The sequence below is a fragment of the Corvus kubaryi genome, unplaced genomic scaffold, assembly GCF_017639235.1.
Source record: "Corvus kubaryi isolate FWS band 111438036 unplaced genomic scaffold, C.kubaryi_AGA036_p1.0 37387, whole genome shotgun sequence".
NCBI lineage: Eukaryota > Metazoa > Chordata > Aves > Passeriformes > Corvidae > Corvus > Corvus kubaryi.
In genome coordinates, this window is record NW_024581129.1 from 1,713,612 (window position 1) to 1,729,447 (window position 15,836).

Below are 15,836 nucleotides of genomic sequence, written 5' to 3' on the forward strand. Positions count from 1 at the left end.
TAAATAGGATCACAGAAAAGCCTAGTGAATTATTTCCACTGCTTGAGCAGGCATTTGAGTAAAGCCTCAGTGAAGTGACAGTTAAAACTGCTGCAGTGACGGAGGCACTAGGAACACGTAAGAAAAGTCTCTTGTATGAAGTAACAAATTTGGCTGCTGCACCTTCCTCACCAGGAGAGCCAAGCAATAACCAAGAAATCAGTGGTGACCTTATCACTCTCCACAGCTCCCTGAAACGAGGTTGGAGCCAGGTGGGGGCTGGGCTCTGCTCCCAGGTAACAAGTGACAGGACAAGAGGACATAATCTTGAGCTGTGCCAGGGGAGGTTTAGGTTGGACATTAGGAAGAATTTCTGCACGAAAAGAGTGATTAGACATGGGAATTGGCAGCCCAGGGAGGTGGTGGAGTCACTGTCCCTGAGGTGTTTAAGGAGACTGGACGTGTCCCTCAGTGCCAGGGTCTGGTTGACAAAGTGCTGTTGGGTCATGGGCTGGACTCAATGGGCTCAGAGGTCTTTTCCAACCTCATTGATTCTGTGATTCTCTGAAATAACTTCACCATTCTGTAAAGAGAGATTTCTGCCTGCATGTTTCTCTGAGGCTTCTCATGTAAAGACATGAATTAGAAACAAAAACACCTGGTGTTTAACAATGGTCTGTCACTTTTTGTTTGGTACTTTAGCTTACACCAGTATCATTTGTAAATGAAGTAATACAATTTCCTTCAGTAGGATTTCTCCTGATACACACCAAAGTAAATGGGAACAAACCTCTGCTAAGACCCAACACAGAAGGAAAAACAAAATAAAGCACACTGCGTGAGTAAATTGCAATATGTTGTTGATTGAGGCTCTCCTTTGCTAAAAGGAGCTTTTCATTAATTAATCAGAGTTCAGTGCCTAGAAATAGTAAAAAAAAAATCTTACTTGTAAAGCTCTTGTCCTTATAGCCCTGGACACTTCTTCTGTCCAATAAATGGATGAAACACAAATAACTGCCTGTCCAGGCCACTGAAGTACCCACTCCTTTCGAGGAACCTTAAACCAAAAGATCATTCCAGACACAAGAAGTCATATAAACACATTAGATTATGGAACTGATAACAATTACTTTCCCCAAATGTCTTTTGTCTCATGCTGCAAATAAATGGGAATCAGCATGTAAAACTTTAATACTTTTTCTTCATGAAACTTCAGAGTTAAAACTTCAGACTGGTACTACTGAACAAGAAGAGCTGGATTCCACGTAGCTTCAAATATGTTTCCCTGGTTAAGAATTTGAGCAACCTATTCATGTCTATTTGCTTGTGAAATCTAACTTATAGCATAGGTCAGGAATAATTACCTGGCTATATCCTTTTATGCCATCTTGAAGAACTTGTCTTACACTGGCCAACATCATTTCTTCTACTTGCAGAAGCCATTTTTCTACCATGCCCTTCAAGAAAGAAAAGTAGTTAAGAGTCAACACACATTTCCTGGTTATATTCTTCTTCAATGATAAATTATTTGAAATATGTTAGGCTTAAATATGCTTTCTTTGGGTGCTGTATATAAAAGGAATAAAGGTTGAAATTTCCCAGGTTCTGACAGGTAATACTGTAGTTTACACTGTCTGAAGGCAGGTATATTAAGCTAACTCTAAAGACAATCCAGCTAAAGAAACAGCTGGATATGTTTCATATAAGCATAAACAAAAACCACAGATTGCATGGTCAGGTAAGGCTGCTCATTTTAAGTGAAAAGTGTATCTGTAACTCACAATAGGCCCCACCTTTCAGAGGACTTTACTGCAAAATTGGTATGTCTCACTCCTTTTTGTAGGAAAGCCTTTTTATTCTAGAATACCAGTCTGCACTCTCACTTTCTAAACTCCTTTCATGATGTGATTCTAAATGATTTAAACCTAATTCCCCCAAAAACATGCACTTTATGCAATGTATTATGTATTAATCTAATTTCGTATACTAAAAAAATTTTTTTCATTACATTTGCTTTCACTGGATAGATTTTGTCTATGAAAGGAACAATTTCTTTCTCGGAACTGATCATGCCTATGATCTCCAGATCTTCTGTGAATTCCAGTTTAGCAATTCCTTCAAAACACTTCTTTAAATGTGGTTGTACTCGAAGTGGATCCTTTGTTTCAGACAGTATTTCAAGCAGCTCATCGTTAGACAGGAAGAAGAATCTGCCAGAAAAATACAATTACTTTCCAATCATTAAAATTGCCATTAATAATCGATTAATGCAATTGGTTTTATTGTTGCTTAAGACACTAGTGTATCAGAGAGGAAATTATCATCTCAAATCCTTTTCCTTAAGCAATTTTTAACATTATAAAACTCATCACATCTGTTTTTTCAGCATTTCAATGTGACCATCTTTTTATGCAAAGGAAAAAAAAAGGCTTCTCAAACTCAGGCAGGAAAGACCAGATGGCTCCAGGCAGCCATTAATTACCCTGTACAAACCCTGAATCCTGCTCCTCGTGATCATGTACAACTCCCACGGATCACACACCTCTAAAGAGGGTAGGGCAGGGACATAATTGCATATCAGCCAGGGGAAGGTAGCAAGCTCCTTCAAAAATACCCTGTGAGTAAGAAAGCCTTTCTAATCAAAGTTTACATTGTGACAGACAGATTGTGCCTCCCCATCCCCGCCTGCTGCCGGCATTTCGTAACGAGGAGAATGAGTTATGTCTGGAGATGAGAACAGCTTTTCATTTTTTGCTCCATGTGACTGTGTCCCACATATGTTTATAAAATGAGACTTTTCAGTTCAGTAGAAATGGTTTGAAAGAGCTCATGGCTTCTTGTTTCTAACTTAGGCCTTTTAAATTAATTTACCTTGGGAAAAATAATCTTTTTGACTCCAAGTAAGTATTCAGCCCCTTCTGAATGTCCTCTAAGAGAATATTTGCTTCCTGAAGTCTGTCTAACATCTTGGGTTGTTCAGTTGCTACAAGTACCTTTGTGTCTTTCACCTTTGTAAAAACAAACACAAAGCAGAAACTGCTAAAAATTGCACTAAGTTTTGCATTAAAATTGTTAGCATCAATCACATCTATTACAGGAGGCTAAAAAGCTGTATTTCTCCTCTGTAGTCTTCTTTCATGTTATTAAATATGTTTGCATTATTTGATTGCTTTGCTTTTCAGACTGTCAGTTTTACCAATTTGAACTTTATAGACATTAAGGAAGGAAATATCAGGAAATGAGATCTTTGGCACTTGTTTCTGTGTCTTGAGCTTGCTACACTGTTTTCCACTCACAAGTAAGTTCTATCAGAGACACAGTACATGACAATTATTCTCTGTTCTCACTATCTAGGTTGCATTTTTTCTTTCTGATAACACTCTTCTTCAAAGGATTCTATTTCAGTACAGACTTCATTCACAGCATCTGAGCTGTTGGACAGGTCTCAACTTCTATTTAGTTACACTGATTATTTCAACCCCTTTATCACACAACCACACACTCTCAGCATTTTTGACAAACATCTCAGCTCACACCACCACTGTCTGGCCTCTTACTCAACTTCTGATTTACAGGGAATTGAACAGGTTACCAAATTGCACTTCCTATCCCCATTATCTTAACCTGACACACTACCATGACAGTCCATATTCACTTAGGTTTTGAATACCCATGTCATCACATATTAGAAAACAATCACATGAAAAAAAAAATCCACTTAGTTGCTCCAAAGTGTGTACACCTTGTAAGCCTAATGCAAACTCTCATTGCATCCAGGCAAGGCTTTGTACAGATTGCCAGTGAAGTCGTAAGCAGATCCTGAAAGCACAAATCATTCATCTTTCTACCTAATTCTGACTATTTAGAAACAAAAAAGCTAGAAAATTTAGAATTCATGTTCCTCGTCCCTTCAATACCCAGCCTTTATAGAAATCTCAGTGCAATAATGATGTGATCTACCACTTTTACTGCAAGACTACAATTTGTTGGACTTTAATGAAGGTTTTTCCACTCCATGGATACAAGTATCCAACTGCAGAAGAAGAGAACAGTATATGCACATGACATTAATAATCATGTTACCAGATGTGCATAAAAACACACAATTTATGAAATGTTAGCACTTACCACTTCTGTCATGATGTTTTTCCAGTATGAATCCACAATCTTAAACTTTCTGCCCTCTTCAGGCATTTGAGCTATAATGTCTTCTGAACTAAAAATTGGTTCCAAATACAACCACGTTGCCTGACATTTTAACCAGCTGTCTATAATATCTTGCATTAAACACAGCTTATCTTTCCAAGCCTGCAATGAAAACATTTAGTAGTTAAGCAAAATTAGTAGTTAAGCAGAATTACAAGAATAAATCCAGAACTATGAATATGTGTTCTTAGTTAACAACTCTGTAATGTCTTATCATGTCAAAATACCTTGAAGCACTTGGGGAAAGCATACTATGAGACATGCAAGCTCAGTCACACTGGCCTTTCCTTACCACACATTCAGCTTCTATTGGTTTGATGAAGGGAGAGCCACATACTGTCTGAGTCTTAACAATGTGATCATCCAGCAAAAGCTGGATGTCATCCACTGCTGACAGGATGTTGGTGTCCTGTAAATACATCACATTTTGGTAAGTCAAATGGCAGTCACTTTACTTCACCACTCATTCAGCTTCCTGTTTCCCCCTTCTCTATGATGGTTGAAGCAGCAAGGAATTGAGAAAGGCTGCAAATGTGTGAAGATATCAAATGGTATCTCCTCTGTACACCTCTGTTTCAAAGGTCCAGAGACAGATTGTTTTGTGAATAGGAAGCTGGTGCCTTCTGACTCGATCTTTTCCACTGTGATTCTTGTTTCTTCTGAGCAAGTTAAAATTTCGCTACTGTCCAGCTTTCCATACAATACTGGAGAAGTGCTCAGGCCTACATATTTGTTAGGATGAGTATGTGAGATCACAAGCTGTCCAGATACTAAAGTCCAAATAAAAAGATATATAATAACAGAGACATCTGCCCAGCTCTGGGCTAAGATACAACTTTCCATCATGCCACAATAATCAGCAGCAACGTCCCTCTAGTATTTCTCAAGTGGTATTCAGAATCAAAGTAATTCTTTTCAGATATATATATTGATTTGGTGTTTACTTACAGTATCCCTGTACTTCACCAAACCGAACTGCACATCGACCCACTCCGATTTCATTTTCTCTATTGATTTCTCTAAGGAATACTCCTTACTTGCAGCTGCTCCAACAGGTTCTATTCTAAATTGAAATGAAACATATCTTTGAAATGTTTTTGTAACATAGCTGAAGAGCATAAAAACAGCAGCTGTAGGTAGAGTTGCATATCAGACTACCTTTCATAATAATATCATAGACTCTTTCTTCAAGGAATATTTTTCCACTTTCAGCCTCAACAAGTTAGAGATATTGATATTAATTGGAAGACAAATGCAGACAAAATTCTGAATGAGCAAATTAAGTGGTTTAGGAATACAACTGGATTTTTATGCCTCTGTGCTACAAGAACAACTGACAGTTCACTGCTTGATAAAATACAGCTGATTTTACAGCATGTTCTAACAGCACACAAAACCCCCAAAGAACTAATATTTGATATCTGACCTGCGAAATTCAATGTCTAAAAAATGAGACTAGATTAAGCTTCTTACTGTTCCATAAATTTTGAGAGTCCACAGTCCAATATGTTTTTAAGGTTAGTATTTGCATCCGGTTTGATCTCGCATCCTACAATTTGACTAATCTGAAAATAAAGTAAGAAATAAATCTATTATCAAGATGCTTTTTTGTGAAATCCTTTCAAACAGCAAGCAGCAAGTTCTAATGAAGTATTAGTGAACACCCTAATTTGCTTTTCTGCCATAAATTATTAATTTAAAGAAGCTTCTGCCTGTGGTGTTACAAATTTCAGAACTGGATCTATCATGTCACAGGATAAAAGATATTGGACTGTCAGCTTCTGTGGCAGAATATTTCCACAGTTAAAGCAGAGTTTGAAGTACCTGCTCCCAGTGTCTCTCCTTCATTCCACGATTGCAGGCAATTGACAGGACAGGAAGATGCTGTTTAAATTTATCAAGCTTGTATTTCATGGATTCTGCCATGCGCCTAGGCACGGGCACATCTGGGAAGCTCTTACTGAGCTTGTACATGGTCCTCCACATATTTCCAACTTCTTCACTAATTTCATCAGCGTTCAGTTGCTGAAGAGGTCCTGAATACAACAGCATAAAAAAGTGCAGCAGGCACATCAGCACAAAGGAGATTCCCAGGGTGGTTTAATTACAGCTATTTTTAATCATTGTTCTCTAACTGAAAATCAATTGTGTTACAAAAAATTATCTTAATGCAAAATCCAAGTCAGTAACTCTATTTCACACTGCTTCACAGCATTTATTTCTTTAAAATTATTTTCTCACCACTGATCAACACTTTCAGCTTCTAATTAATTAAGTGTAAATAACATGTTTCATCAAATGAGCATCAAAGCCTCACCATTCATCCATTCCTCAGATTTGGTATGGAAGCTATATGCTGTTACCCAAAGCTGCTCAAAGGGTTCTTTGGTTGCAATTATAGATTGCAGTAGAGGAAATTGACTCTTCTCCCGCTCAAGCAAATCTTCCTCAAAATTAATAGCCTTTAGAGGAAACAAAAATGTATATTATTTCCATCAAAAATTCCTATTGTTGCTTAAACTTTTAAACAGATAATATTGAACACAATTATTTTACATGTCTTAAAGCCAGACAGATCTGTAGATATAAGCCTATGGATTTTAGGTACATAAGGTAAATGGTGTTCTTCCCCTGGTTATTTCATGGAATCATAGAGGTCTATTCCAACCTAAATGATTCTAAGATCATCAAGTCCAACTGTTAACCCAGCATTTGTGGGTATCTTTTCCTCCTCAAATAATTTAAAAAATCCAAATCCATTTTAGAATAACATAATGTACCATGGCATTCAGTAAAAACAAGGCTCACAAGTTTCCAATCCACTGTGAAATTTGAATGTAAGCTCCTCAGTTAGAGAGGCTTGCTGGAAATTTTTTTAACTTGTGATTAGGTTTTTTTCTTTTACAGAATTATCTGGGAGCTCCCACCAAAACAGGTGTTAATTGCTCTGCTTATCCATGGTAAGGCATTGTCTTTGTCCAAAAGATTTTACAGTAAAAACCAATGTCCAAAGATTTGGATTTAAAAAAAGTATTGTCTTCTTCATTTTACAGGTAGGGAGGTGAAGCCCAGAGAAATGCTGTCTGAAATGCAGACACTGAATTCAGATTGAGTCCTGAGTATGTGCTTTCATAATGCCAACAGGCCTTCCATAAAACTTGTAATCGTTCAATATGAGCTGCAGGCAGAAAAAATATTAAAGATTGATATTCCAAGATAATACTTAAATTCATGTATTCACTGAGCTAATTGTCACGTCATTGAAATTGTGTGGCTACACCTCTCATTGTGATCATGTATTAAGAAACTTAGGCTTAATTACTTGTTCTGATCTACCTATAACAGCACATCAGTGCTGTTAACTCACACTAATTAAATATACTAGATGCCTTTAAATCTGATTAATAGTATTGATGTGTAGGACTACCAATTTATCTAAATTCTAAACTCATTTAATTGGTTCCATTTTTTCTTTTGACTTAATTAAAATCTTGACCCCTAAGGCTTCATATATGGAGAAATCTTATTGTCTCACTGTGATTTAGAAGCTTGATTAAGCCTCACAATGCCTGTGAGATCTCTCAAAGACAACCCTTCTCATTTCCCAGCAGAGTCACAGCTAAGACAAACTGTTCAACTTAAAATGATACAAGAGATTGGATGGAGAGCCCTGAATAGAATCTAGGGATCTTGGTCTTCAGTTTGTTTCCTAGCATTTGAAATTCCTGTTAAAATGTATATTTAATGCCTATCAGCATTAAATGGAAATTATACAAACAGTTGAAAAACATTTGGGTTTAATTAGAAAACAAGCAGAGGGACTGAAAACAGACCTCCAGTGCACAAACCACGATTCAGGGAAAATGCCAGCTCCCTCACATTCTGCCTCTGCCAACTCTGCCAGAAGAATTGTTTTCTGTAGATAGCATCTTGCTACTACTGACTGCTTGGAAACACTGAAATTCAGTATTTCAATTTTAAAAACTCCCTAACATTTATTTCGCAAAAAATTTGCTCTTCAACTCACTAGTTGGGACAAATCAGCATACAGGGACAAGAAGATATTTGCCACATCTTTGTGCATCTGAAAATTTTAAAGCCACCTTAACAATACACGGTCAGAACCCTGAAAAAAAATCAGGTTCAGGAACCAAACTTTTGGTCATCCAGCACATTGTAACCCACTCCACACTTGATTAATAAATACTAACCTCAAATTCTGTTAGTGCATTATCTATATTCTTATTTAACTCTTCAAATTTCCCAGCATTCTTCCTCAATTCTTCCACGGTCACGATATCCCCGCGCCTTTTGAAGCTTTCTAGCTCTTTATTATAAAGTTCAAGAGTTTTCTTAAACTGAGAACACCTGAGGTAAAGATAGCTAAGGTAATATGATATTGTGTTTCATTCCTTTGCAGGTTTCAGTTATTTTATTAATTACAACAGGCACTGTCACATGAAATCTGATCTCAGCACGAGTGTAAACACAGATGCCAGTGAAAGCTCACTAATCAGTTCTATCAATACTATGCAGTTCACGGGATTGGAATTCAAGACTCACTTTCAAACCTCACAAATTATTTACTTTACTTACATTTGCTACCTTTACTACCTGGAGAAAATAAAGGAAGAATGAAAACAATGTAACAAAACTACATGTAATGCTGTACTAACCAATATAACAACATAAAATTATGAATATTCTGGACCAATCCTCCATTCCTCCTTTCAGAGCTATTTAAGTAGAGAGATACTCTAATCAACCCTCATCAACAGTGTTTTTCAGAAATATCCATAATACTGTAAACTAGGTTTATTCCTTACTTTCTCAGCTTCCTTCTGAGTTTTCCTTCTTCGGCATTATCTCCCTTCAACTGATAGTGAGATTTTTCTGTTCTTTAAAAATACCCAGTGAAAAAAAATTACTTAACACCATACCTTTCAATCAACGCCCTCTCTACCTGAATCCTCCTGTCAGTCAACATATTTTTACTGCTTTCAAATATTTTCGTAATCTCATCAGGCCAATGGAAGACTGTGCTATTCAGGTTTATGTCATCATCTAAAATAAAAAATATATAGCCATCTTTAAGAAAATACCTTTTAACTAATGAATTAATTGAATGGTTATTATATATTAGAATGGCTACCAACAAGAAAAATAGTTAAACTATGTTTAGGAATAAACAAAGAAGCTGGTGGCTGAATTATCTTCACTGCAAAGAAACTCTTTCCTGAAACAATTCTAATTGATGGCAAAACTGTAAAAACAAGTTAAGAATGTGAACTTCTCTAATTAAGATGTTAGTTAGGCAGAGACAGTTAGTAAGAACAGCTATTCCATAATATCAGTTCCATTCAATTACACACAGTGACAGACCACTCCCAACTAAGTGTATATTATACCTACATATGATGGATAAATGTTTAAATCGTTTCTAGTCCTCAATCTGTAAATGCTGAATTATTCACAAAAGCTAGAGCATCACAACTACAAGATGAGCAGGCATCTCCATCTTCATACTTGTCTGTTTGTTCAGTGCACTTAGCTTATTACAACTGACATAGGACACATGCTTATAAACCCAGCTACAGAGGATATGAATTATGAAATACTGCAATTGCAAACACTCCAGTCCAAAATGTGACAGAAAATTGTCCTGGCCTCCATAGGCATCCTAATTTTTATCATAAATTAAGTCTAATAAACATGACATACCCTTGTTATTTCTATCACTTTCTGATCCAAGACTGTATTCTGCTTAAGGAAAAAGTATCATCCTGACACTAAAATAGGTTTGCATTCATATAACTGCCCTTCTTTTTAGGTGCAGTAAATAACAGACTGCATCTGGGAACTACATTTTTGCTTTGAATAAAAATGCAAACTAAAAGTAACTTCAGTCTTAGAGAACAGCCTTTGTACTAAGAACAGCAAACCATGACAGCAAAACAACAAAAGGCATGCTCTGATCTAATCCTCAGCTGCAGAGATGCAAGTTCTCACACTTTGACATACTGTCATAGAGCCTTTTTGGCTTTTTGGATGGCTTTTCTCTGGAGAATTTTTATTTATTAACATACAGCTGTAACATCATTTGGCCAGATTACATGACATTGACTTGATAATACTTAAAACACATTAAAAAGCCCTGACTATGCTGTGTGCCATTTCTCCACCATTCCTTGCTGCACTGGTACATTTTGGCATCTATTGAATTCTTTTTATTTCCCTTCTGTCTCTTTTGGAACTTTCCATTAGCATCCTAGAAGATGCAACATTTAGGCATGCAGAGGCCATTATCTATATAAATATTCTCATATGGAAATGTTATATTCTGTAGTTAGACATACGAGAGAGATCAGCATAGTCCATGAGGATTTGCAGTCTGTGTGCTGCTTTGATGAGCTCCTTATTCAGTTTAATAACAGTAACTTCACTGGATTTCTTTAAGAATGCCTCATACTCCACCAGCTGTTCAGTGTTCTGAGGCACCTTGCTCATTCTCTTTGCAATGAAGTTATACTCATCACAAATTCTACAACAAAAAGAGAATAGGCAAATCACTGGGATTGTAAGCGAAGAGAGATGCAAGATCTGGTAAATTGATTTTGTCTTTGAAACAAATATATTAAATTTCATCATAAATTGAATTATTTTTTTTCCTTTTTGTGAGTTCTAGCCAAAGCTCCCTGTTCAGCCAGGCTGGCCTTCTTGCACTTGTCCAGTCAGCACTAGAAAACCCAGCAGATGAATAAAAGTATCTCATCCCCAGATATACAGCATCAATCCAGGCAGACAGCAATAACCATCCACACAAACAACAGGTACCTTTGGTTTAAGTCTCTATTTTCCATCACTTCAAATTCAATCAATGTGTCTTTGAGATTTTGGGTCCGATTGCAGAGTTCCTCATTCAGTTGTAGAGCATCCAGACAGAACATGGCCAGAGGAACAGTGACATCCATAGAAGCAATCTCTTTTTTCAGTTCTGTGAAGCTATCAATCTTCTAAAAACAGAAAATAATACATCTGTTATTTTTCCTAAAAGTCCACAGCTGAAAAATCTGACACAACTAATAGTTGCCATCCATCAAATTGGATCATTTATTCCAAACAGAAGAAGGAAGACTAATTTTTATCTTTCCAGATCTCTGCTCCTATCCACAGATTCCAGGGCTGAAAGCTTTGCATAGTAATTTTCCACAGTAGGGAAGACCCCAAGCTGCCTAAGGAAGCATTTAGCCATATGCTAACTCAGGGATGCAAGGAGAAGAGTAGACAAGGCTGACTGAGGACAAGACATTGAAAAGACAAGCAAGCTGCAGACTGACCAAACACTCTGGGCAGCCTTTCTGCTGAGAAAGAACAACAAAACTCATAGAAGAAGGTCATAAAGAAACCTCCTCCTACCTTTGCACAGCAGCCCCTCAGTAAGGGGCTATGTAAATTGAGCACTCCCTGGTATTCCCAAGGGTAAAATAAGTGACTTGTTCTTTAGGCAATAAATTAGGAAGTCATTGTGATGTGTTAGCTGCTGTATGAACATGCTGCAGTTGTCAGTAACACATTACCTCAGTTAAAGCATCTAAAGAAGGACTTTTAGCCAAGAAATTTGTGACATCTTGCCGTGAATTGTTGTTCAAAAGATTGCTGTACTTCCTGTACACATTTAAATACCTTAAACACAGAAGACCACAAAAACAAACATAAGTTTCCAAAGCCAAGTTTATCTATAGAAAGAAACAAATACACCCAAACTGTCTCTTCAGTCAAATGGACAGTGTTATGAAACTGAGGGTTTGGAAGGGCAACGGCGTTACCAGCCAAAACTTACTTCTTTGGACCAAGTATGTTGCTTTCAAAGATCTTCTCAAGTTTGTTTATATACTCTGAAAACAATGATTCATGTGGTTTGACTGTATTAAGAGTGAGATCATGTCTTTTTAATTTCGGAAATAGAAGTTTTTCTACCTAAAGGAAATCATTACAAATACTGTAATAAGACACAGAATAGCAAAAATAAGGTATTCTATTACCCATTCACCCACCACATAAAAAAATCATAATTTGGTAAAAACAGTGCAATGTGAAAAGGCTCTGATCCATAATTAACACTTGGTTACTCACACAGTTTGCTTGTGAAAACAATATGAAAATCACACCTTCAATATAACTTGAATCTGAAAAGTATCTTCTATAATCAAAAAGTCCACACAGTTCATGATTCACAATCCTCATCTTTGTCTATTTGTCAGTCTTCAGCCTCATTCATAACTTTTTATATTATAGATAGTTTTTATTAATATTGTATTTTGTATGCAGCTATAACTTATCCAGTACCTTTGGGAGTTCCTCAGCACTCTTCAGGATCTCATGGAAGCAATGACTGATTAAATCCCAACATGCTCTCAAAGGTGGCTCAAAGACAATATCAGGTTCTTCCACACGGAGTTTGACTGTGAGTATCTGAGACAGGAAGAACTGCACTCCTCGATACGGTTCTTTAAAATCATTTCCATCCTTATGGGAAAGAAGGAAAAATTTACAGAACAAAGAAATGAGATATAAGAATAATCATTTCTAAACTGTTCAAACTCCCCAAACATCCTTACCACACAACACCAGTGAGATCATCTCCCCTGATTTTTATACAAAACCTGATGTTCCAAACAAGATATTATGGTGTTGTCTCCTAAATCAATCTATAGAAGCTGGAATTAAGAAACTGGATTTAAGCCTAATTGCCTTGATTTTTCTCTTAAGTAACAGAAGTAAAGCACTAATTATTGTACTGAACAAAATTCCTAAAAAATTTTATCTATGCTATCTATCTGAAATAAAATCTAGAATCTAGTTTTAATTGTCTTGTATGGTCAGTAAGAACTGCACTACCCCCAAATTGCCTTTACAATAACAAGAGTCCTAATGCATGACTAGACTCACAATGTAGATGTTATAATAATTTTAAAAAATCCAAAAAACAAAACAAAATAAATAAAAGAGCACACCCAAACCAACCCACAAGACAAAACCAAAAAAAAAAATTTTAAAACCCAACCATCAGCAACACAATCATCATCCAGATGCAAGGCTTAATGGCAAGGCTTAGTGCAAGGTCTGACAGTACATTGCACTAAGTGTGATCCTCTGCAATGCAGTATTAACCTGCCACATTTATTCATTTTGTCTTATCAAGGTAGGTCCTGGGTGAACCTTTCACCAAAGAAGCAGCTTTATGGTAGCCAAAACAGTGGTAAAAACTCCCATGGTGTAATGCTTATTATTATAATCCTATATATTACTGGAAATAATACAGGGCACTCATCAGGTATAGACAGGGACACCACACACATAGATCACCTCTGCAAGGATTACACACGACTGTGCACACTTTTGACTTCAAAGGGGATTATTTATGTGCTTTCAGAGAAGTACTGTAACTGTCTTGCCTCATTAAGACCAAGAAAAATTAAACTAAAATAAAAATAAAATAAATGCACGCTCACTCAAGATCGAGTTGAGCTCATAGAAACTGTTACTTGTAACCCTAGACCTCCCAAGTGATCATTCAAGTAAGCAATTCTTGACAGTGAAAAAAAATCCACTGAGTATGCACAAGTCTTCAAAGGATACAGCCATTTTTTATGGAGGCAAGAGCCATTTGGGACATTTTAGCCTTCAAAGAGCACTAGATTTTATGGCTGTACGAATGATCTCCAAGTAAGACAGAAAACTGTAGATATACTTGACAGCAGATACCTTGTGGATCATAAAAAGTGCAAGAAGATCTTCTAAGGAGTTAATAACCATCTCACGCAATTGTAAGGACATTAGACTTGCCACGGAACTGAAATAGCTTTCAACTTTCTCCGAGGAATCAGAGTCCTTTTCAGGAGCAAAATGAAGCCACTTATTACCCTGATCAATGAAAACAGATGCACAAGATGGGATCCACCTACAATGAAATAATATGGAGACAAAGTTTTTAAAGGCTTGTTAGTCTTACTTTGCTGCTTGCAATGAAATCTAAGCTCAGAAATTACCCAAAGAATGAATAAAATCCAAAGGGTTAGAAGACAATTGACAACTAGATATCAAACAAAACTGTACCTTCCAGGACTTAGAGAAACCTGAGTTTTAAATCTAAGGATACTTGTTACAATGGACCACTATGATTAGTTTAAATTAATAGTAATAGACAAAATAATAGTCAATTATATTGTTTTATTGACTATGAAACAATATTCAATTATTAGCATTAAACAAGTTTGGAAGATATGTCAGGTGGCAGAGTGCAAACACCTTCTATCATGTGCCTCGTATCATCTCTTTCTTAAATTGACTGATTTCCATAATAAAAAAGGAAATTTCCATCACCATTTTTACAGATATAGACTCCACTTCTGTCATGGTTAGAAACCTCTGGATTTCCTGTCTACGTTTATTCATAGTTTATTACCATTTGTTCTTGTACAAGCACTGTTGCAGTTCCAAAGGCTCTGACAGTATCCAGATGTTTATTCCGCTCAGGGCTATTCACCCTTTGTTTTGGCAGCCTTGTGGTTGGGCCTAGTGTCATCTCAGCCTAAGGTCTGTTTTTAAAAGGGGCCTTCATGTCAGTCAGACCCTAAAATACTGTATTTATCTACAGCTACCACAGCTGGCACTGACTTGTTCTGAAGGATATCACGAGCTTCCACACAGTGCCTTCGAACGATGGCCTCAAACTCGGCAGGCAGCAGTGGCAGGTTTCCACAAAGCACCTCTGCAGTGCGAACAAACCGGAGATGGCTGTACCTAGGGCAGGGAAACAGAGGAGATCTTTACAGAATACTGTTTAAAAAAAAAAAAAATCCATGAAATATAGTCAGGAAGGCTTCAAATGTATCATAAACACTAAAAATATAATTTCATTTATAAATATCATTCCATTGCTAAGCTGCCCAATAAGTGCACTTCTGATTGGGTTTCTGCTATCAACAAACATCTATCAACAACAACAAACAAATGCTATCACATTTTATTTGTACTTGCTGTATTTCAAACTCTTAATTCTTTGCTAAAATTGTCTTGTCCTTTTCCAAGATTCATTAGTGTATCCAGTCATTAAAGAACATACAGAATGACACCTGCTGCTTCTATTCCATATTAATAAGTAGCTATCCTGACTACTCTATGGGGAAAAAAATGAAATTTCAGCAGCATGGCATATATCACAGTCTGTAACATACGAGCTTAAATGCCTGCAAATGTTTCTTAAATGCAAAACCAGCTCTCAGAATTACTAACTACCATATTTAACTTCCTAATTACACATCTTAATTTTCAAATGTCCCCAGGGCAAAAATTCAACTACAGACACTTGAGAGATACTCAGTTTTAAGAGTTAATGTTGTCCATATCAACAACCAGGATGCAAATTCCAAATCACCATTTACTAGAGCATTGAATCTTAATTTAGGCATAGCATCTTTTAACAAAGGGCATGATCTTTTCACAGCATTAATTTATCCATTCTTCACCACGGACATGTAACACATGTTCATTCAGAGATGGCAGGAAACAATAATTTCATGCTGAAATTCTTAGAGGCTCAGGAAAATTAGAATTATTTAGAAAACAGACATATTTTGCCACTCTTTCTA

At 36.5% G+C, this 15,836-nt stretch overlaps 1 protein-coding gene across 2 annotated transcripts in view; it reads right to left on the minus strand.

The window, feature by feature from the left end:
- DNAH3 (dynein axonemal heavy chain 3) overlaps positions 1-15,836 on the minus strand; it is a 57,053-nt gene that overhangs the window by 32,398 nt on the left and 8,819 nt on the right. For both annotated transcript variants that reach the window (XM_042037219.1, XM_042037220.1), the window contains exons 9-27: positions 14,863-14,988; positions 13,951-14,146; positions 12,532-12,711; positions 12,026-12,162; positions 11,763-11,868; positions 11,020-11,198; positions 10,542-10,726; positions 9,126-9,249; positions 8,397-8,553; positions 6,503-6,647; positions 6,010-6,221; positions 5,659-5,750; positions 5,134-5,248; positions 4,478-4,594; positions 4,108-4,287; positions 2,851-2,987; positions 1,988-2,189; positions 1,344-1,436; positions 926-1,036 (exon numbers count right to left, since the gene is read on the minus strand). In XM_042037219.1, coding sequence (XP_041893153.1) covers positions 926-1,036; positions 1,344-1,436; positions 1,988-2,189; positions 2,851-2,987; positions 4,108-4,287; positions 4,478-4,594; positions 5,134-5,248; positions 5,659-5,750; positions 6,010-6,221; positions 6,503-6,647; positions 8,397-8,553; positions 9,126-9,249; positions 10,542-10,726; positions 11,020-11,198; positions 11,763-11,868; positions 12,026-12,162; positions 12,532-12,711; positions 13,951-14,146; positions 14,863-14,988 — 2,794 coding nt within the window. The remainder of the gene's footprint in view (positions 1-925; positions 1,037-1,343; positions 1,437-1,987; positions 2,190-2,850; positions 2,988-4,107; positions 4,288-4,477; positions 4,595-5,133; positions 5,249-5,658; positions 5,751-6,009; positions 6,222-6,502; positions 6,648-8,396; positions 8,554-9,125; positions 9,250-10,541; positions 10,727-11,019; positions 11,199-11,762; positions 11,869-12,025; positions 12,163-12,531; positions 12,712-13,950; positions 14,147-14,862; positions 14,989-15,836) is intronic.